Source organism: Cervus elaphus, chromosome 5 (genome assembly GCF_910594005.1).
Source record: "Cervus elaphus chromosome 5, mCerEla1.1, whole genome shotgun sequence".
Classification (NCBI taxonomy): Eukaryota; Metazoa; Chordata; class Mammalia; order Artiodactyla; family Cervidae; genus Cervus; species Cervus elaphus.
Window position 1 is genome coordinate 3,405,393 of NC_057819.1, and position 23,687 is coordinate 3,429,079.

At 40.1% G+C, this 23,687-nt stretch overlaps 1 protein-coding gene and 1 long non-coding RNA gene across 19 annotated transcripts in view; one reads left to right on the forward strand and one right to left on the reverse strand.

Annotated features, from left to right (window-relative positions):
- Positions 1 to 3,226: 3,226 nt before the first annotated feature.
- On the reverse strand, positions 3,227 to 12,404 carry LOC122693662. Its single transcript, XR_006340963.1, has 3 exons — positions 10,458 to 12,404; positions 8,604 to 9,323; positions 3,227 to 6,931 (listed from the first exon to the last, which is right to left on the reverse strand). It is a non-coding gene; the product is annotated as an uncharacterized LOC122693662 (long non-coding RNA).
- Positions 12,405 to 13,130: 726 nt separating this feature from the next.
- MORC2 (MORC family CW-type zinc finger 2) overlaps positions 13,131 to 23,687 on the forward strand; it is a 39,721-nt gene continuing 29,164 nt past the window's right edge. For 8 of the 18 annotated variants that reach the window (XM_043901322.1, XM_043901323.1, XM_043901320.1 and 5 more), the window contains exons 1-4: positions 13,133 to 13,887; positions 14,293 to 14,391; positions 20,692 to 20,745; positions 22,856 to 22,890. In XM_043901322.1, coding sequence (XP_043757257.1) covers positions 14,324 to 14,391; positions 20,692 to 20,745; positions 22,856 to 22,890 — 157 coding nt within the window. In that variant the 5' untranslated portion in view covers positions 13,133 to 13,887; positions 14,293 to 14,323. Of the gene's footprint in view, positions 13,888 to 14,292; positions 14,392 to 20,691; positions 20,746 to 22,855; positions 22,891 to 23,687 lie in introns of all 18 variants that reach the window. The other 10 variants (XM_043901318.1, XM_043901315.1, XM_043901319.1 and 7 more) reach the window with 6 other exon arrangements.

Sequence of the window (23,687 nt, forward strand, 5' to 3'; positions counted from 1 at the left end):
GAGTGGGTTGCCATTTCCTACTCTGTAAGGTATCTGGATGTTAAGTGGGAGAATATCCAGATGACAGGTGGTCATTCAGACATGGAGCTCAGGAAATATGCCTGGACTTAAGACAGGAGTCTTAAATTTATCAACATACAGTCAGAAACCACAAAGCCATGAAACTGGATGAGATTTTTCAGACCGTCTATAGGGCAAGAAGACATAAGACATAGGAGGGCCACTGATTTGGTTGGGTTCTTGGACTTTGAGGAACAATACTCAACTCTGGCAACTGAGCCTCTGCATATGGTTGTACAGGAGGTACCTTGTACAGTGATAGGTTAACAGTCTTCTCAGGTAGTGTCATTTATTGGAGGGATATGAGGCAGCTCTCAAAAACCAGAGAAGCTTAACATTCAAGAAAATCAAGAACCTGAACTGAGGAAATCTCAGTAACAGGAACTTACATGCCTCTTACATATTATCTGCTGGCTAGCTTCCCAAAGGAAAGGTGAGGTGCTATTCTCAGAAAAAGGGGGGAAAAGTACACTGAGTAGGCAAATGCAGCTGTCTACCCTTGGCTTTCCAGTACATGCATTCTTTAGGGACAATGTTATAAATGACTCCATTCAACATACTGTAGAAAATGAATTCCATCTTCTCAGGGAAAATAACCTAAAACAATTTCTAGTTATCACACTGTCAAATCTAGATTTCTGGGTGATAGTCATTCTCCTCTAGATCTTAACCCCATCTTGACAGTCTACAATCTGTGGATTCACTGGTATATAATCATCGCCAGCACACCAATATGTATTAGTTTGGGGGAACACTGCCAGCAGAATAGTTCAGTTCCAATGGAGCAAAGTTTGACTGGGGTAACTTGGATCATGCTCAAACTTCAGCCAGGAAGTGTGAGGGGCAAAGTACTGAAATAGAGAGGGATAAAAAGACAAGCTAGGAAATATGGGTAGAAGCTATACAGACTTATTTCCACAAGTCACAGAGCTAGAGCTGGTAGTTCTCCCAAGGTATGCATAGGGGACTGGTTCCAGGACCCCAGTGGATACCAATATCCCAGGATGCTCAAGTCTCTTAGGTAAATGCCATACTACAGTTGGTTTTCTGTACCCATGGGTTCCACATCCCCAGATTCAACTGTCAAGTTTGATTCATGTTGGTTGAATCCAAGTGCGGAACTTGTGGTTGTGGACAGCCAACTGTACACTATCTTTTTCCTTGGCTATACACTGTTTTTTTCCTTCAGTCAAGAGTTTTTGACTAATGGGAAAACCCACATTTTTATTCCTGAGGTATATGTGGGTTGAAAATTTCCAAGTCTTTTGAATCTTCCCAGACACCAATATTACATAAGTCAGTCTCTATTCAAACTGTCTTTTCACAAAAGATCTTAGTAATATGGCAAATTACCCTCATAATTCTGCAACTTGTGAAATCAATCTCCCAAGTTTTAGTTTATAATTAAGCATGCCTAACTCAAGTGGTCTTAACCTTCTTTATCCACTTCAGATTGTTCTGTCAACAGCTACCAGGTCATCCAGATGTTTTCTCAATAGGTACAAGATTCCAATGACACGGGAGTATCTCTATTAGCTTTTTTGCCATTGTAAATTGTTCCTTGCCCTCCCACCCCCACCCCAGTACATAGACAGCAAGTGTTCTTGCTGCCTTTAATTCAGTCAGGGCAATAATCAATTCCAGATCCCCCATGCTTCTGAGGGTTTGAAGCCTACTATTTAACTGTTACCAATTTCTGTAACCAGTCATTTGGTTACAGGCAAAAAAAAAACCCCACTTTGACAGAAACCTAATGAAGATACATGGTGGTCTCAGAAACTATGGAAAATCTGGGTAATCAGGTCTTGACAACAGAAACCAAGGCATCTTTGGGGACGTCTTCACATAACTCCTATGATTTCCTTGGGACACTACAATCAGGACTCAGTTCCTATAATTTCGTGTCACCTCTCTTTAAGACTCAAAAGTCCTGGTGGGAGAAGAATTTAGATTGTATAAGCTTGGATCACACAATCCAACCTCAGTCAGACAGGGGGCATGACACAAGAATACTGTCATTTACAGCATTCCCACAGAATGGCAAAGAGTAGCATTCCGAAGGAATAATGGGTATCTATCACTTAAAAAAAAGACGGGGGTAGGAGACAAAAATCAATGGATGTCTGCTATACCAATATTGAGAACTAAACCTACAAAGAAGCAATAGCCAGCAGGGAAGGAAGAAAATGACACTTCAACAGTCAAGATGCTGGTGGGAGTTGTTTGTGCTGCTGAACATTCAGATGTTTATGTAACAGATTTAGCAGTAGAAGGCCATTATTGACCTTGAGTGCAGGAAGATCACAATACTCAAAAGATTTCAAGGAAAAGTGTGACTTTATCCTTCTCTCTGCCTGGTGTGAACACTGCAAGAGGTCTTAAATAGATTAATGTTGGTTGAGAACTGGAATAACCTTTGATGAACACTGAAATTATAAAGTTTATAAGCCAAATACACTCAGACATTAAAAATTAAGGAAGTTACTGAGCTCAGAAAGGTGCAAGAGTCATCAGTTTTGAGTAATGGATGAATATATTTATCTAAATATTTGCTAATATAAAGGCAGGTCTTTTAAATTATTTGACAAATCAGGCTCAGTGTTATGTAACTTGTCAAGGTCGAACAGTAAGCATTATATTTAAAAATTCTTTATTTTGAAATAAGTTTAAATGTGAGTAGTGTAAAATATTCAAATACAGAAACGTATAAAGTTGAAAGTCATGTAATCTACACTGTTCAAGACTTTTCTATGCATTATGAACATAAACACAAATTTTTAGATGAGTTCATACTACACATTTTTCTAGCAATGGTTTGTTTCACTTAATAAATTATGGCCATTCTTCCATGCCCATATGTAATAATTGTATTTCACTCTTTACAACAGACATGTAAATTTTCTTATATGGCTGAACCAGGTGTTATACAGTGGTTATAATGAATTCTTTGCTGATAAACATTTAGATTTTTTACTGTATTTTTCTACCATGTAATTTTTATGTGTCTGTAGAAACTTAAATATGTCAGCTCTTGTTCCACTCTATCCTCTGGACTGGAAAGTAGTATCAGTGTGGCCTTGACCTCTAGTTTAATACTTAAAGATTCTGATATTGGTAGACAAGTATGTTAGGACTCAATTTCAAGTAATAGAAACCCAACTCAAAGTAACTTAAGCAAAGAAGGGTATTTATTGATTCACATAACTGAAAAGTCCAGGGGATATACTAGCTTCAGGCACAGTTTGATCCAGGGGCACATTGTCATCAGGACTCAAGTCTCTCCATCATCTGGCTCCGTTTTCCTCTGTACTGGCTTCATTCTCCGACTGGCTCATTTGATACTTTGGGCCCTGCTGGTTTGAGCTTTTCATCCTGCAGAGCTAAGCAATCTCAGTAAAGAGCTTCTCTCCCATAGTTCACGAGAACTCTCAGGGTTGAGAATCGTGGGACCAACTTGAATCACATGATCAATCCTGAACCAATCACTATGGTCAAGGAGATGGACTGTGCTGATTGATCAGGTCTGAATTACATGTCCACCCATGAAACCTAAGATTAGGTCAGATTGAACCACGTGGACTGAAGAGAGGGAAAGGAGGTTCGAAGAAGCATCAGGGAGTCGTTACAAAGGAATGGAATGGAGGCTGGTCAATCAAAAACAACTGATGTCAGTCAATGGTAAGACCAGATACTGAAAAAGTTTAATCTCTGCTCATAAAGTTGAATGGTTTCCGCTGGCACTGTTCCTTCCTTGATGATAAAAGTATTCTTGAAAAAATCATGAGTAGTTAAGTTTGTCTTCTACTCAGGAGGCTTGTAATCCATTTGAATGGAATAATCATGTCCAATAGCATATCTGGATGATACAAGAGTTTCAATGTAAGTAAACTCAGTTGTCGTAAGTCTGAGAGCCCAACTGTCTCACTGACATGAAACAGGACAACCAGCCTCCCACTGGAAAATACTTCTGTAAGACTCCTCAAGTCAGTGGTAAATTTTAAGTTCAGTGGAAAAGTTTTATGCTCCTTTAAGTCTTTTGCCAAGTTAAACTGGTACACTTCTATGAATACTGGTAAATCAGATTCATCTCTGTATGACCATAGAATGGAGAAATGGACAGTGCTTTCAATCTGCTCTGCTCCTTCAGATCTGGCAGAAAGGGTCCCAAGTGTTGAAAATGATGATCTAATATATATAGGCATAGAGGCTTACTCTGCAGTTAAAAACAAAACAAAAAAAGCTGCTGGTCAAGGAGTATGTAGCATGCTCCTTCCTGTTGTGAACATTAAGTCCCGGAGGGTACAGAAGCACAGGTTGCTTCTGTTCAAAACTTCTTGGTGGAACCAGATATAAGATAGCTGAGATCAGCTGTAGTCTTCTGAAGGACAGTGTCTGATTGCAGCAACATGTCAGAAAGGCAGGCAATGGCTGAGTCAGGTAAGTAGACAAGTAAGCAAGGTAACTTCAGCAGGGCCAGTCATATCAGTAGCCAGGCTAAGATCTGGAAAAATAGGCAGTTTAATGTTGAAGTTCTGTAAATTAGTTTTAAGCCTGAGTATTCCAGGGTTAATCCATACGGTTTCCTCTAGATACAATTTTCTGATCTTAAAGGGCCAGTCAGGTATAGCAACTTTCACTTTCCTGCTGATCTGTCCAAGAACGTTCAGCTCAGGAGAAGGTATCTCTTAAATCCAGACTTGAGGTTCTGTTTAGGAGTCTATGCTACATCTGGGAGTGACAGGGTTGGGAGAGCCAGGTTCATCAAGGTTGGCCCTACTTTCTTTGGTAATCAAGTCTCCATCTTCTGTAATTCAGCTCATCTCTGAGAATCATCTTATCAACAAGTCAAGGCCTCAGACTGGTTGAATGGTACTGCTGAAAGATGAGATCTGAGGCATGGATATAGTAAGTTACTAGGTTTGAGTTTTAGGCTTTTTCCACCATCAATTCTTATACACAGTGTACATTAGACTCTTGAACAGATGATCATCTTTACCTTTTAAGTGTCTCATTTTGACAGGGTTAAAGGGAATGACTGGCAGTGATAGATAAATGTATTTTCTGGTCAAGTCCAGGAGAAAGAGAAAATCGAGTTGACATTATGAAGGTAGTGAAAAAACCGAGTTTGTAGACAACTTCTTCTTTACAAATAATAGTTGTATATACACTAGCAGGCTAGTTATCAGATTTTGTTGAAGATGAGCAGTACAGAATAACCAGACTTAGGCTTTGTTTGATGATTTGTACACTGAGTCACATAATCACAATTAGTCTAGAGGATAAGAGACAAAGATATAAAGAAACATTCCCAACTTTTAACCAGTGCATTCATTAAAGTAGTTGAGGACAGCTGGCCCTTATGTCGACTCTGAAGAAGTAAGATTTTTCTCAGGGCATGGATTAAAGTCTACTTGTTCTACATGATCTGGTCTGGAAGTTCATGTATCAAATCCCTCCTGAACAGACGTCTTAATGCCTGAGAGTATTGCACGACAAGGGATGAAGTCAGCCACTGTGATTCAGTTAAAACAACAGATGAAATTCCATGGAAACATCCACAAGGACAAGGGTCTGTGGTCTTGTGACATTAGGAAGACTCAAGAAGCTCGAGTCCATTGATAAAACTCTTTAGCTGCAGGCTTTGTAGATTTCCTTTCACGTTAGTCTACATTTCCAGCAAAAAGGTAGATATGCAATTTGAGATGCCCACCAAGTAAGCTATCAAGGCCTGATCCAAAGGCCTACCTCTAAATACCATTAACATCAACAACTGATGGTATCAGATATCAAAGGATTCATCTGAAACTCTCTCATTGGCTGGAAGAAAATTTTTACAATGGCCACATTTTAAATCACACACTCAAGAAAAGGATGTTCAGAGACCGTCTCTTGTGGATCAGGTATTACATGTAGAGCTGAGTACTCCTAATTTTTGAGCAGAACAGGCAGATATGCCAGTGATGGAGGAATTGTTTTAGCAGTTTTTCAAAGGTTACTTGCTTCTGTATCCTGGGAACAGCAGTGAAACTGAATAAAAACCAAGTAGTAGTGTAACTGCCAATGGCTGAGTGATAGTGATGTAGTTGGAGAAGATAATAATCATCAGGTGCCCTTTTAGGTTATGTTGCCAGTCTCTGAATTCTGCTTTCATAGTTTATGGTTATCTCTTGCACACGAAGTAGAGTACCATGGCTGAGGATGGGAGGAGGTCCAATGTATAGCTGGTCTAATACTGCCTCAATGAGGCATCAACTTTAACATCAGCTTCAATACTTGGTGTTTTATGTATTCAAGGAGGATCAAGACTTCAAGGTCATGCATTTTTAAGTACCACTAGAGCATCTGGTGTTTGTGGAAGAAGTTGAATAAGGGGGTTTGTCAGTGTAATGTACGAATTGCTTTCTCACTGTATCATTCAGGAATCACTGGAAGTTCATTTGTGGTTAGAGGGCTATTACTCTAGGTCCGTTTGATATTACTTTCAGCCCATATGACTAATCTTGGGGGCAAAGATAGTTTATCTTCTTGCACTTCTCTGAGTATTCCTAAGAATGCTCATTATCAACTGGACACCGACGTGCTGGATGGAGGTACAGAACAGAATGCCATTCAGGTCGAACATACTGTTGTCTAGGGCAGTGGTTTCCAAACTGTGTTCTGAAGAATTCTAGTTGTTGTAAAGAAGTCTCCTTAGGGGTCACCATGGTGGTAAAGAAAGACGCTTGTGGCAGGTTTCAGGCCCCCCACTTCTGCTTCCTCCAGAGCAGCTTCACTTTTACTCTGGGCTTCCATAAAGTTTTCCTTCAAAGGGCTTCATGGCCACAAAGCCTTTGGAAAACCAATGATCTAAGAGTAAGTTGTTCACAAAATGCTGAAATAAAAAAAATAGGTCACAGAAACCAGAAACTGTGAGCAAAGCCTGTGGTAAGCCAAAGTGTTTTCCTATTTATTCTTTCTCTAATGTGGGCCACATTATGAAATAGAGTTAACATTACAGTCTGCTACAAACTCAGATTGCCTGATTGGGCTTTAAGTGACTATCAGGGCAAGGCTATTGGTTTTAAGTAACAATAGCGCTGGTATTTTTGCAGTCAGCAAATGGCTGCAAAACGCATTAGTTTCTTTTTAAGTATTTCAAGAAGTCCTTGCCTGGATGACTTCAAGGATTAGTAAGATTTCAATGGGCCACAACTTAAATCCTAAGAAAATATCTCCTTCTCACCCATTCCCTTTTACTCTATTTTCCCCCTCTTCCCTCCTCACCCACCTGAGATGTAGTTCTCTTAAACTAGATTTACAGCACAATTCTATGAGAGAAGTATATTGCTAAACATCATAGAATTCATCTATCTTTCTGGAAGAATTAACTTCCCCACACCCCTCTCCCATGTATCCCTACAAATCTTCTAGAGGTTTCTTTAACAGAAAATAAAGCTGTCAAGATGTAGGGTTCTCAGATGATGAAGACATACTAATTCAAGAAGTTACTGACAAGGTAAGAAAAAAAGGGGGGGGGCAGTTTCAAAGATACTGTTTATTCCTAAGTCTCTAGGGCAATTATGTTGGCAATTAGGAAACAGTGGCTATATTGCTCTAAAGAGTTTTCCCATTCCATTAAAAGAAATGCTACAAAAACATTATGTATTTGATTAAACTTAGGACACACTGGGCCAAACAACTAAATGAGGCTCTTTACTGTAAGCCTTTTGAGATCCTTTAATACACTATACTGCATTAGCAATCAGGGAAGGGGACACATTTTACAGTATTTTACCACATTATTGGGACTACAGAAGCTCTTTATATATGATACATATTACATGTGTATATCAAATATATACATACACACACATACATATGAACAGTACTGTTCTAAAAAAATTGATGGCTCATTCTATTTAATATTAATTTGGGGATAGAGGACCACAGAGTTGGTGCCTGGGAATATTAAGAAGAATTTTAAAAAAAAAAGAGGAGGAGGAAGACATGAAATCAACATGGATCCCCAATCAACTAGGCCATCTTTGGGAAGACCAAAAAGATGGATGAAAGATCTCTAAGTAGCTTTGTGTTTTCTAACGGGTAATCTTGTTGGCAGATGAACATCTGCCTTGTTGACTAGACAGTATACTACCATAAAGACAGTCTACTACTGCCAAACCTCAGAGATGATGCCATGGACTTCAGGTCCAGGTACAACTATTGCAAAATCACATTTCTGACATCCTAACTGACTGAGGGCACTGACTGAGATCAGGAAGTTGGAAACTTTTCTGGGGTTCCCAATCTCCAGTTATTTTAACACTGTGCATAAAATAGAGGCTAAGTTAATTCCAAAGAGAGAACTGGACTGGGAGTCAGAAGGCCTGGCCTCTACCATTTTGCAGCTGTGTAACCTTGGATAACCTTTTAAATTTTCATTTCCTCATCTGAAAAAAGGGATTATAGTTTGTGTTATTTGATAATTGAGATTAATGCAAGTAAAAGTGCTTTGAAACTGTAAAGTGCTATATAAACATAAGGGATTACCATATAGGTTCTACCTGGATGTATCAAGAGGCCTTTTCTGGAATCTGATTGGAGCTTTGTGAGATGCTGTTAGGTAAAGGGATTCCTTGGTAGAATTTCTTACATTTGTGGGAAAAGTTCTGGTTCCTGAGTAATCCCAAAGAAGATGCTGTGAGTTCACTGTGCCTTTGTTTTAATCCCAACAGGTCAGAATATCTGCTTGCTCATTCAGTAGGCTACTACAGGTTTGAAATGGAGAAAAAATGGGGTCCAGATTAAACAATTCTTGAATTTCAATCATTTGAGAGTGGGGCATGGTCCAATATGGTTTTCAAAAAGATGCTGCCATTCTTCAGACAGTGCTGATAACTAAAAATCCCCTGGTCCAAATTTATTATGCGTCTCTGAAAGCTTTAACTGGAGAAACGAAATGCACACTTATGGAACAAGCTGAACCTTTGTTGTGATAAAACAGCTTCAGCTATTTGGCTTGAGAAGTTGAACTTCACTACAAAAGGCTGTGTTGAATCTGGGCGGAACAGGACAGGAGTGGAGGTGAAGGCCACATCATGATGATTCGCTGGATACGCCTCCTAGATCACAGTGGTCCACTGGAATGATGTCGTCTTCAGTAATGAGGTGGCAGAATCCATCACCATGGGCAAAAATCCAGGTACCAGATCTGTAGGCTGATGGAATAGCACAAAGGTGATCAGAAGATCCAGGTGAACACTCGGCAACCAGGAGGCACAGGACTGGAGAGGAGAGTGACAAAACATATGAGATAACAAATGCTTGGAATTAGAAACACAGGACACTGGGGTGGGGCTGCTGTCTGCACATCCACTGCCTGATGGATACTGATTCTTGACAAATGCAGTGGTGGGGGGAGGGGGGGAACTGATGATTAATAATCAGTGATAAGAACAGACAGTTCTCAGGCAAAGACTGTTTTTGGACTCTTGAGGACAAATTGTTTCAGGAAAGCAGCAAACAGGAATGGCTCCAATTCTCATACTCTGGGGGAGTAATTTATCTGTGTTCAGATTCCTGGGCAGTGGTTGGTGGGGGAAAACAAAGTGTCTCCCAGGTGGTCTGAGAACTGGATTTAAGTTGATATACGAACACCAAAGCAAAGGAGACTGCTGTTCTTCCTTTTCCAATGCCTTTCACAAACTGTCTTATAGCCTCATATCAATACTTGTAAAACTTATCCTTAACTTTAATTTTAATAAGATTTCATCTTGAGCAGGAAACAGTAAGGTATACAGGGAATAAAACTCTTGCCCTTGCACTCCTCTATTATACCCAATGCAATATGGATGTTTCTCTTCATATTTGAGGGATCCCTAAAATCTTTTTAAAGCTAGAATTAAAAATTAATAAAACATGAAGTAAAGGAAGAGACATGGCCCATAACTAGTGACTTTTTCAATAATCAAGAATAATTAGGTTATCACACAGCAACTAAGCAGATATTTATTCAGTGCTTATTTGGCAACAGCCTGGTCTCTAAATTTCTTCTTTCTACTAAAGCTTCATCATATGTGGTTAACATGTCTGGGCAAAAGTTCCCAAGACAAGGCCCCTGCTTTCAAGGGGCTGTTACCTGTAAGGAGAACTAATGCAATGCATACAAAAAAGTACTTTACAAGCTACTGTATACAAAGATAAATAAAAGATATACAAAAAGACATTAAAAAACTTAAAAAAAGGTAAATTTCTGCTAAGGTTAAGAGAGTCATGGAGAAGAGAGTTGGATATTGAGGAAATGGCAGTTTTGACAGATGAAGAAGCAGAGGAAGGTAGGTATTCCAGGATAGAGAAGAGAGCATGAACAAAAGAGCAGAGATGGTAAAGAAAAAAGCATTTTGGAAAATAGCAAGTACCGTAGTTCACTTTGGATGGAGCATCGCCAGAGTTTGCACTGAGGGTTTGGTGAAAACTCAGGTCTCCGAATTCCCAGTAACAGCGCTGGTGGCAGTGCTTGCTCAGTCATTGTCTCTTTTTCAAAACAAGGACAACAGTCCTCAAATTCAGAAATAAAAAAGTCCAGCTCCCGAGTTCCTGTCACACCCTGGTATTTTCTTCCAGGTCCCAGATGCAGTTCTTGAAATTCTGGAAATCTAGAGCCCATGCGGTGACTACACTGAAAGACATGGGTTCCAGCGAGTGCAGAACGCTGTAGTGAAACCCTTTCAACCTCCTATTCTGGACAGGTCATGTTTTGTCACAGAATTTCAAGCTTTGAGTTCCAGTTGGTTTTTTCCTCCTTTCTCCTGAGGAAAGCATCGTATCACCACAGTCTCAAGATTCTTTTGAGGTACATCCAGATTTAATTACAAAAGAGCTAAAAGACCAACACATTTGTCTTCAAAACAGTCATTTCTCTGGAATTGAGATCATTTGTCTCTGCCCTCCAGGTAAAGGGAACAGTCAATAGATTTTTTCCAGACATTTGTATGAAATAGCAGAACCGGCTAACACCTAACAGACAAAACACTTAGGTGTGTTTGCATTTGCTTACTTAGAGCTGTACCACGGTAAGCACCACTCCACAAAACGAAAATGTTTGAAATCCAAGTGTTCAAACATTTCTATAGTGTTTGCTGGACAATGGCCTGGAATCTGATAAAAAGCAGCTGACAATTAACAAAGAAGCAAAAACTGGCATTTTGGCCATCTTAATAACACACTTGCAAGCAAAGAGAATACAAAGCAGGCGGGGAGGAAAGTTAAGGTTTGAAACAGTTCCAACTACTGACTTTGAGGTTCAGAAGAAGTTCCAACAAAACTTTTCAGAGAATGTCAACTTTCAATTAATAAAGACAAACATCTTCAGGAATTCCATGTCTAGTTCAGTCTATTCCAGTGAGACAGCTTGCTAAAAACCCACCTGCACCATTAATTAGCTGGACTTGGCAGCACCATTTAAAAATAAGCCTGCTCACTACCAACCACACGGAGCTAAGAAAATAAAACAAGAGCAAGTAACGGATGGCAACCATGGTCATGGAAAATGGTCAATGAAAGAGTCAGAAAGGTAGTCAGGCACCAGAAAATAAAAAGTTGTTGGGCCAAAGATTGAATAGGCTTCTTGACACTAGAGAACACATCCACTCCTAGTTTCAGCTGCTTTATATTGGGTGCCACTGTACCATAAGCATCAGCCGCCCTTCAGGCAACCCATAGTGAAAGGACTCAGAAGCCAAGCAGTGGAGTGTTGTTACCCCGAATATTCACTATGCATAGACAGCTCACATATCCCAGGGATTCAACAGGGGCTTCAACTTGGTTGTGACGGGTCCCAAATGACATCTAGGCCTCAGTTTCCTCCTTGTGGCAAAGGAACTGTGGTTCTTAACTCTTCCGGGTCACAGCCCCCTCTGAAAACTTGCTGGCGATGGAACCTCATTTCCCTAAATTGCATATTCCCACTAACTTCTGCACACAATTTCAGGGAGTTTGGGGAACTCCATCTCCAATCCAAGGTTTCCAGGTTCAATATCCAAGGATTGGGAATTTCTAAGTTTTCTTACAACTCCAAAAAAAAAAAAAAAAAAAAAGCCAACCATAACGAACAATGATCATTCCTTTCATCCACTGACGCTTTATGGTTTACAAAGCGCTTTCAATCCCACAAACGTTGATAGAGGAGGAAACTGAGGCGCAGACAAATTACTGAGTGACTTGCCTAAGGTCACTCGGCCAGCTGGTGGCTAGGCCCGGAAGCAAACACCGCTCTTCCGACTCCGGAGCTCGCTTCTCCACCCCGGAGTTGCCGCCAGAGCTCCCGCCCCTCACTAAGGCGGCATAAGGAGGAAAAGGCAAAGTAGAAAGCCCACCACCAACCATCCCCCGGCCCCCTCCTGCCCCCCCAACTGGGTCCTTGCAGGCCCCGAAGGGTGGCGCCAGGCCTCCAGGCCGGCCCCGGCCACCCCAGCTTCCCCGGCCGCGCCAAATCCCGCCGCCGCCGCCTCCCCGGGAGCGGGGCGGAGCAGCTGCCCGCCGCCGCCAACCACCCGGACGACTCCTCGTCGAATCGCAAACGCATAGGCCGCCGCCCGAGTTCTGCGTACAAGAAGAAAGACGCGGCGCGAGCGCCAACGGCCACCGGGCGCGCGCCGCGGCGGCCGGGCCTGCGCCCCAAGAGCTGGATGCCAGAGCAGGAGAAAGAGCCGCCAACCGATCGCTCGATCGACCGCGCGCCCGCTCCTTCGCCCTACCAGACCGGGAAGGGGGGGAGGGCGCGCCAGGGCTTCTTTGAGTTAGGGGCCTGACTCCCCGGCGACGAGACAAGATGGCTCCTCCGGTCCGCGCTGCAGCTGCCGTCCCGGCTGCGTCGTTCGGCCCGCCCCCGGTACTGTTTCTTTAAATGGCGGAGAGGGTCAAGAAAGCAGGAAGAGAGGCGCGCGCACTCACGTGACAGGGGCGGGCCCGGCTAGCAAAATCCGGTCACGTGGAGACACGCTACCCGCCAATCAGGAGGCGTCGCATCAGGGCGGGGGCGGGAGGAGCTGCGGCTCTGTGATTGGCGAAATGCGCCGCGGAGGCCTCGGGGACTTGGGGCGTCGGGGAGTGCGCGAGGCGGCCCGGGTTGTGTGCACTGGCGGAGACAAAGAGGTGGCGGTGGCGGCCTCGGCGGAGCAGCCCTAGACGCCGAATTTTGTAGTGCTGAGTCCTGTCACCATCTCATCTAGCGCGGCGCGAGGGCGGCTGGTCTCGCGGCGGCGGCGGCGGCGGCAGCGGCGGACGCGGAGGTGGCGGCAGCACATGGTTCCAAGAGCGCCCTGCGGTTGTTGGGTTCCAATTCCGTGGGGAGGGACAAAGGCAGCTGTGAGCGCCCGGCAACGCCCAGTCGGGTGGTGCGCTCGCCACTGCCCTCGATCCGGGCCTTGAAAACTGGGACTAACTTGTCTCCGTGAGGAGGAGACCACGGGACCGAGGCCCAGTGAGGGCCTGAGAGGCTGAGGCCGCTGTCTGAGGGCAAGGGGGAGGGGCGCGGCCCGCCTGAGTTGATTGGGTGGGTCAATTCTGTGGCGACTTAGTGGGCCACTGTGAGGTAATTTGACTCACTACCCTGAGGAGATTGGGGCGCACAGCAAACTAGGTTTGATCTGGGCTTTGAAAACGGAAATCGGCCTTCAGCGCTTAGGAAATCTTTCAGTTGGTAGGTGGTGAAGCCGGAACTAACGCCATATGCACTCGAGCAACATCGTGATCGCCAGTTTGGGGCTTATTTAAGGATCCTGGGATCACTGATGGCGAAGACGTGTGGCTGTCCAGTTTTATGACTGAAGTTGCTAGACTTCCGGATTGGTAAGTTTCCGGATTGGTGAATTTCCTCACAGGAAATTTAGAGGAACAACAGCAACAAAAAACTCGGAAGAACGGGAAGATGGAGCAGTAATTAAATCGCCAACTCCTGTATCAGCTACTCTAGGACGAACCACATTCCACTCAGTGAATTATCGCAAATTAATGCTAATGTTCCTTAAGACTACAGATTTATGACGTAGTTTCTTCCAAAATATTACATCGTAGTCATTGAGAGGATAAAAAAATTTAAGGAAGAAATCAGTTTTTGTTTTAGACGTCTTTTTGAATATATTTTAGATGGATAACTAGATAACTTTGTTTAACTGAGGAGCACAGATTTACCAAATTTTTACTGGAAGGAGTCCTGAAAAATCTATTCCATTGTAACTTGTATTTCCCGATTAGTGGTTAAAGAACTGGAGACATCACCGCACTCATGGCTTTCACGAATTACAGCAGTCTGAATCGAGCTCAGCTAACCTTTGAATATCTACATACAAATTCGTAAGTATTCTGTAGGTGCCTCTGAGGTCACTGATAACTCATTGCTCGATATTCATATGGAAGTCTTTTTCCCAGGAAGTTTTGCATTTTTACTTTTTGGGATATGTCACTGGAGGAGTCTTGAGCTCTGTATGGAAGAACTGAGATCAGTGAAATGTTTGTTGCTAATCCAGAAGAATATGATCTTCCTTTACTGGATCAAAATTTATTTGATAGAAGGCAAACTAATTCCTTGGAGTCTGTATATTGAGTTTCATTCAAGTGTTTGATAGGAATCCAACAAGTACTCATCTTGGATCGCCAAAAATTGGACTATTCTATTCAACCCCTTGTCTTTGGTGACAACAGCCAAAACAGCCAATACAGTTGTGTAATAAGTCTTTTTTTTTTTTTTAAGAAGGAAAAAAGAAAAAAGAATGAAGACATTTAAATGACAACTTGTGAGAAGAAGTTATTTTTCCCCCCAGAAAACAAGTTTGCTTTATTTTTCTGGGAAATTTGTCCTCATCCAATATAGTTTTTAATATGTTAAACAGGAAGTGATAACTTGATTAAATCCATGATTTAAATAGCCTTACCCCCAAAGTTTCACAAATCATTGAATAAATGCTGTGTTTGTAGTTCTTTGAGTTTGTGAAGAGATTGCCATCACTCCATTGATCTGGAATATTTCAAGGTTAATCCTTACGCTCACTTTCTTGGAGTTGATGCAATGAGGGCATCATTGTTTAGTCTTTTAATACATTCATTTGGCATTTTTGAGATGAAGGTAAGTCTCTCATTTTAATGCTAGAGAGGTGGTGAGCAGCTTAATGAATGGTCCAGAGGTCAGAAGAACCACCTTCAGGATTGAGAATATAGACTCTAGTTTTCAAGTACTAGTACAGTAACTTTAGTTGTCAAGTAATAGTACAATAATCAATAACCATTTACAGAAAAGAACCACATATTTGTATCTGTAATTTTTTGTTTGCTATTTTTCCTATGGAGGAAATAAAATTTTTCTGAGTAGTGAATTGCAAAATGAGAGCCTGGTTTTGTTTAGGAAAGTTCTTACTGAACTAGAGTACTAGAGTAGGGATTGTAGAGGTCACCTAGGTGTAGTTTCATGTTGCAGCTGATGAATCTGAAATCCAACTAGATAAGGCCTCTGATCAAAAGTTATACCCATCTTGCTGGTAGCATAGCCATGAGCAGAACCTTTAGTATCCTTGTTTGTATTTGAGCTGCCACATTAAGAACAAACAGTTGAAGGCCACTTAGATGTTCACAGATTGTGTTTGATAAATTCATTTCTGAGTTTTGGGGTGAGGGACCAAATTTTGAATGACAGACTATGTGATGATCTTGGAAGACCATTGAAGGAGACTTGATTCTGGGTTCTTGTTTAGCTTACCCAAAGATTGTATTTGATAATAAAATGATAGTGAAAAGTGAAAGTGTTAATTGCTCAGTCATGTTTGACCCTGCGGCCGCATGGTCTGTAGCCTACCAGGCTCCTCTGTCCATGGAATTCTCCAGGCAAGAATACTGGAGTGAGTAGTAGCCATTCCCTTTTCTGGGGGATGTTCCCAACCCAGGGATGGAACCTGGGTCTCCTGCATCGCAGGCAGATTCTTTACCATCTGAGCCATACCATCTGAGCTACCAGGGACTGTGGCTTCTGCCAGTCACATTTAAACATGGTCAAAAATAATCTTTTTAGCAATCCTACTGGAGTAAGGGTTATTCCTGTTTTGCATTTGAGAAGACTGAAGTTCAAAGAGATTATTATATGCTAGAGGTTACACAGCTTCAAGGCAGTTTCAATGCACCAAGATTCAAAGTGGTAAGATTTATCTGGCCACATGATTAGTGCTTTTAACCATTAGGCAACACCAGCTGTAGTCAGTTTTACCTTTAAAAGCTTGTTTCCTTGTATATATGCCAGAAGGTTTACTTTCCATTTTGTAAGTCTTCAATTTTAGATTGGGCTTGCCTTGTGGCTTAGCTGGTAATGAATCCACCTTGAATTCGGGAGACCTGGTTTGATCCCTGGGTTGGGAAGCTCCCCTGGAGAAGGGAAAAGCCTCCAGTATTCTGGCCAGGAGATAAATTTCAGTTTATCTCAGTGAACCTCTAAGTTGAGGATTCTGGGATTATTTCATTTCTTTTGCTATTTTATGGCTTGAAAATGGGAGAACAGAGCAAAGGAAAGAATTGAACCTCAGTTAAGTCTCTTGTTTGAAATTGGAGAATTTTCTGGGAATTTGACTTACTGTGTTGAACTGGAACCACTTGCTTGCATAAACATTTTTGAGAGTTGGATGTATCATTTTGGAAGCTCTGGAATTTATTATCTGGATCACACCTTAGAAGTTGTTTACTTTTGAATGTATCCAGTTCTACCGGAAGAAAAGATGAACCCCAGAACACCTAGATACGTTTTTGGTTTGTAACCAGTTTCAAGACCTTTATTGTGACCTGACTGGAAGTTCATTTCTAGAGGAAACAAATTTTAAAATTTTCAGAAAATGTGACTTGGTAATGATGGTAGATGTGTCCTCTGGGTTAAGTGGTATGGTGTTAACCTTCAGAGAAGGGAGGGTTTTCCTTCTTTTTTATAATTAAAACAAGAAGACCATTTTAGGGTGTCTGATATCTATAAATTGCCATGGTGTATATTGTGAAAGAAATGACTCCTTAGCACCCATTTAGCAGAGTCCAGGATAGAAGGGTAGAAATCAGGGTGATGCAGTAGAAAGTGCGTGGGCTTGGGAGCCAGCCAGGCTTCTGTTTCCTGGCTGTGTCCTTGGGTAGGTCTACTTATCTGAGCCTCGGTTTCATCATTTACAAAACAGGACTAATCTGACAATGTTTATGAGGATTGTGTAAAATAGTTTATAAGGTAATCAGATTGCACATAGTTCATAGTAAATACTGAATAGATAGTGACAGTTATTTGTTGTCGTTATAATATTAGCTCATATAAACCAAAAATTGGTCAGTGTGATAGCAACTTGATGTTTGGGGATGGTCATTAGGCAGATTAATTTTTAATAAATTCTAGAGCATCTGTTCAGGATAATAAACACCTGCTTGGAATTATTATTGTTTTGGTATTGTTCTATAGTAACTTGATTATATCAGCATTAGGGTTTGAGGCAGGTCTGGGAAATTCTAACATGGAAGGCTTACGTGAATTTCTTTTAGATACTGCAGGTTGGTCATACAAGATGATTGAAGTTAGGGTTTTTTGAATAAAAGTGGTTTTATGCTTTTACTGCTGTTTAGTGTGGTGGTGGGTTTTGTGACTGCTGCTGAAAAGTCCATGAGCAGTCTAGGTGCCAGATTCAAGATGGAGTGATAGTTGTAATGTTCCTTTGGCAGAAAGTATATATCTTCAGTCATTCTGTTTGCAGTATTGCTAAGTGGCTCGATGGAGCAGGGTGCTTATGTATAAGATGCCTGCTGTGTATGTCTATTCCTTTTGGCACATTTAAAAGCTTATTGTCTCGGCCATTTATAGCTTTGAGTTGTTTTATTGATACGGGAAGTGAAGGTAGAGGAACCTTTCAACTTTACAAACGGTATTTCTTGTGATTTATAATCCTGTTGAAATATGGGTTCACACTAAATATATTATAGCCTTTAAATGTAAAATGGTTGCCCTGGAAGTTTGCAGCTTTATTTTTTAGCAGTTAAGGCAATTAACTCTGGACTGCATATCCAAGAACTTAGTAGAACCTATCCCTGTGTGATGGGGTTATAAATATTCTATTGCTTTAAATTCAGGCAGAATATAAATAGACCGTTTTCCTTACATAATGAATAGATTTACACTTGAATTTGTCATTGGAAATGCTGAGATGCAAAGCTATTTTGATTGTGGGACAATTGGTATAAAAGCCACAATCAGTTGAAAGTGAAGAGTTCGTTAAAAATCTTTGTCTTTTTCCAGATGGTTGGTCTTTCTTGGATTACATGTAAAGAATCTTTAGGTCTGTGAAGAAAAGAATTTCCTTTGATCCTTATATAAATAACTCTAAACTGCTCGCTAGCAATGAATTCATCTCTTTGAATATTATTTGAAAAAAAGGGAAGATCTTTTATAGTTGGTGTTTTTGTTTCTTATGATTTGGGAGATACTTAGAACTTTAGTTTTAGCATTTATTAATAGGATCAGTTGGAGGTTTGGAGAAGATTCTGAGTGTCGTCTCTGACCTCACCAACAGTTGTCACAAAAGGCCCCTTTTGTGATGTGTCAGTGCATGTCACAAAAGCACCCCTTAGCTACATTTAAAGATATGTTAACTTACCTGAAATACGTTTTGTGAAACAGCATTGATACCGTCTGGAACAACGAAGACATTTGGAATGTTTTTAGATTCTAAATATACAAAGCAGTTTTCTAACAACTGTGTAGAAAACAGTGAAAACTTAGCCAGAAGTGCTTTGTCCTTTGCTTTTTTGAGATGTTATTGAATTCTGAGTGTCTTTAATTTTCATGTGAAGCGACAAAAAATATATTTTGTGAGAAGCCATTGCCATTTCTGTTTTTTTAATTTCTTTGCCTGGATGGCAGAGGTATCAGAATTAGTTTTCCAGATTATTCATATTCACCACGGTCACTACCATAGGCCAGATACTTCATTCTTCCTTTATTTCTACACACAAATTATAGTCTAAGATTGTATTCTTGTGTCCCCCACCCCTACCCTAGGAATTGTATTTCTGAGATTCCTTGAATTCAAGGAAATGAGAAGTATTGCAGTGGAATTTGTTATTTTCCATTTTAACCTTCAAAATTTTTTTAAAACGTAGAGTATAGAAAACTAATTTACTTCATAAGTTACTTAGTCACGACAAAGTCAGACAGGAAAATGATTGGTTGAAAGCTTTAGAGCAAATACTAGTTTTACTTTTAACTTGTATTACTTTCAGTAAATCAGTTTATTTAATTTTCCAGCTTTTCTCCCAATTTAATACGTGGCGTAATAGAAAAGTTTTTATTTCTTCAGTAGATAGTTTGAAGAGTTTAGGGTGATAATTTTGGAGACAAAATTTTTTAAATAACTAAAGATATGGATGCTTTATTCAGGTTTTTTTCCTTGTGAAAATTTTTTTATTTCATGTGAAATAAGAATTAGATTTAGAGGAATTTGAGCTCTTTTCAGGGAAATTGGAGATTAAATTTCTACTTTTTGTTACAGCATGGTACTTCATTTGGATCAGCAACAGATACATATATTCACTGTTCTCATGGAAAAAAGTTCTTCCTAAAATTCCAAGGACTAGTAGTTTTAATTTAAAAAATTGCATTTATAAAAATGTGGAGATTTATTTGAGGGAAAAACTGTTCCTGGACAGTTGAGTTTTGGGTTTATTTTATAAACAACTGTTTTACAATTTGTTTTGAACAATACAGTAAGTACTCACAGATCCTAGATGCTGGCTATTTTAATATTGGTATATTCTAAATAGATATAGAAATTTTCACTTTATGGACTGAAACTTTGTATACAAAAAAATTAATTGGAATAATATGTTTTTTTTTAATATTTTTTTTTACATTGTGATAGTAATATATTATGTGAGTTAATGCTTACAAAAGTCAGAGTTTCATTATTTCCCTGGCAGTCCAGTGGTTAAGACTGCTCTTCCATTGCAGAGGGCCTGGGTTTGATCCCTGGTCAGGGAATTAAGATCCATATGTTGCACCACAGGGCCAGGAAAAAAAAAAAAATTCTAGGTGGTTCTAGGTTGATGTATCTACTCTCACATCTAATGAGGACTATTGTGGAAACAGCACCAATGAAAGGAGGTGTAAGCAGAGGAAGGCATGCTTATCAAAATCAGGGAGCATCAAAAACTGAATTATTTTTTCCTTTCTCCCCACTTTCAAGTGGAGTATTTTTGCATATAAATTGCACAATACTGAATGGTTTTTCACCAGTTAATCATCACAAAGGTATTGGTAAAGCTAAATGGTAATGATTTCTCCATTGAGCATTCTTAGAGATAGGCAGAAACTGACAGCTGGTAGAGGCAATGATAAATAAAATATAGATGTTTTTCTAGGTAGAATATGAATAGTGAAAAACATTGCTTTAGCAGTAGAGCTAGAGCAGTAGAACTCTAGGAAGACTTCAATTGTGGAGAAGTTTAAAACTTGAATAGTGTAATTTGATGATGCAAGTAGCAATTTTAGGTTTTTCCCAAAAAAAAAACCTTTTAAATATTTTATAACCTTGATATTTTATTAGGAACTGTAGCTTAATTGATAATTCTTTTGCTGATTCTTAATATTTATCATTTCAGAACCACTCATGAATTCTTGTTTGGTGCTCTTGCTGAACTAGTTGATAATGCAAGGTATGTAGTCCTCAGGTGTGCAATCTGTGCTTGAAAACTTTTTGGGTTTTTGTGATCTCTGATCTCTGAAGACTTGGGAGGAAGGCAGTTCTTTTGCATATATGACTCACTTCTAGGAGGCATCTTACCCAAAAAGTATTTTAAATAGCACATTTGTTGATAATTTAATCCATTTATTTCTTTGTTCCAGACTAAAAATAGTGAACTTACGAACTCTAAAGCTACCTTCCATGTGTATTAGAACAAGATAATTGTTGCAAAACACAGGGAATTAAGATTAAAAACTTAAGGATCTAATTATTAGGACAAACTCTTTTAATTTGTGCTACCAGGATAGTAAACCATCTAATGTCTTTAAAATTATTTCAGAGTTCTGTGTCTTCCCAAAATATATAGTCAGCCCTCTGTATCTGCAGGTCTGCATCTGTGGATTCAAGGAACCACAGATCGAAAGTGTTGGAAAAGTTCCAGAAGGTTCCAAAGGCAAAACTCAAGTTTGCTGCTTGCTTGCAACTATTTACATAGCATTTACATTGTGTTAGTTATCATAAGTAACTTAGAGATGATTTGGAGTAAACAGGAGGATGTGCACAGATTATATGCAAGTACTACATGATTTTATAGAAGGCAGTTGAGCATCTGGAAATTTTTTTGTCCTTGGTGATCTTAAAACCAGTCTCCTGCGGATACTAAGGAGTGAGTCTATTTTATTGTCAGATGAGGCTAGTTGATCAAAGCATCTTCCATTGTTAGCAACTGTGCTTGGAAGAAATCATTCTTCAGCACAGTGTTATACTGAGTTCTTAGTGACAGAAGCCTGTAAATGTTACTGTGCAAGACTGAAAAGAAGTTTGGATAGGTTCAGGGATAGTGAAGTCCCAAATCAAAAGTCTGCCTATAATTATATCACAGATTTCTGAATGCAGACATGAAATTCAGACATGGTGTTTATTGACCAATATGACTAATGAAGAAGATAAGAGTTGACAAAAGCACTTTGTAAACAGATCTCCAGCTAATGACATAATGGTAATTTTGTCTATGTCTATACTGTAGATCTATACCGTTATAGTTTTATTGTTACTATTTACTGGACTGCGCATGGAAGTGTGCTAGTTAACAACTTGTTTAACCGGAAAAGTCGCATTTTCAGTGTTTTTCAATCGTTTCAAACCTGGTTGACTCATAATTTTTATATTGAATTTAAAAATGTTGTAGCTCAATGGAACAGTGTTTCAGTTTGCCACTTGTTCAGTGATACTACAGTGTGTTTTGGTAGGCTGCTTTTTTATATATTATATGGTGAACTGGAGATTGCCTTGGAGTGTATGTTCCTGCTCATGCACATACTTTGCCGATCTCTTCTGTTTTTGAAAATGTTTTTATGTTTTTGGGAGTAAGTACCTGTGGAGTTGTATGGATTTGAGTAAATTATTTTGTATTTAAAAGCAGTGAAACTCAGCGCCTCATTTTCTTTGCCTGCAGTTGGCAAAATTGGGCTAGATTACTTTCAAGCCTTTATGGAAGACTTCACTGATGACTGAGCTTTTATTTCAGCTGATGACTGGAGCCTGATGGGGTGCCCCCAAACTTCCTTTCAGGTTTAGGGAGGATAAGATTATGGGCTCATGAGTCAGTGTACTGACTGTAGTGTGTATACCGTAAGACCTGATTTACTTAGGCTTATGTGGCAGAGTATTGTTTTCCTTTTTTTCTCAAATCTTGGTGAAAAGGAACAATGGATGAGATATTGGAACATTGTTTATGATTGTACTCAAACGAGTGATTGGAGTCATTTAGTGTGTAAAGGAATGTTCTTATTTATCCTCTAGCTGTTTTCACTGTGAAATTTTTATTTAAAAAAAGTGTATTCAGACCCTATGTATCTGGTGATTGTTTTAAATAATTTGGAGCTCCAGAGGTGTTTCACAGACATATAAGGAAAAGTGTGTTACCAAATGTAAAAGTATATCTTTAATGTATATAGAATTTCTTTTATGATTTCCTGAAAATAGATTCAAAATAGTATGTATCCCACTCAATACTGTGCATCTTAATGGTTATACTTCATATTCTCATTTGAATATTGATTTTTTTCCCAACTTTGCAGAGATGCTGATGCCACGAGAATTGATATTTATGCAGGTAAGACAGATACCAGTCTTCTTCTCGTGCCCTGTTCCCAGAAGCATTCACTGTTGTGCCTGAAAATACATGAGTGGGAGATAACTGGTTTCTGGAGTCTGGGTAGACAGCCTGATTACTCCAGGTATTAGGCAGGACAGGGTAGCCCTGATCAGGTGTGTAATAGAAATCAATAATATTGGTATTAAGGGAACTACCACGAGGTGCCGAGATCTATCAGTCAGTTCAGTTCAGTCGCTCAGTTGTGTCTGACTTTGCGACCCCATGGACTGTAGCACGCCAGGCCTCCCTGTCCATCACCAACTCCTGGAGTTGACTCAAACTCATGTCCATTGAGTTGGTGATGGCATCCAGCCATCTCATCCTCTGTTGCCCCCTTCTCCTCCCGCCTTCAATCTTTCCCAGCATCAGGGTCATTTCAAATGAGAGTCAGTTCTTCACATCAGGTGGCCAAAGTATTGGAGTTTCACCTTTGGCATCAGTCCTTCCAATGAATATTCCGGACTGATTTCCTTTAGGATAGACTGGTGGATCTCTTTGCAGTCCAAGGGACTCTCAAGAGTCTTCTCCAACAGTTCAAAAGCATCAGTTCTTCGGCGCTCAGCTTCCTTTATAGTCCAGCTCTCACATCCATACATGACCACTGGAAAAACCATAGCTTTGACTAGATGGACCTTTGTTGGTAAAGTAATGTCTCTGCTTTTTAATATGCTGTCTAGGTTGGTTGTAACTTTTCTTCTAAGGAGCAAGCGTCTTTTAATTTCATGGCTGCAGTCACCCATCTGCAGTGATTTTGG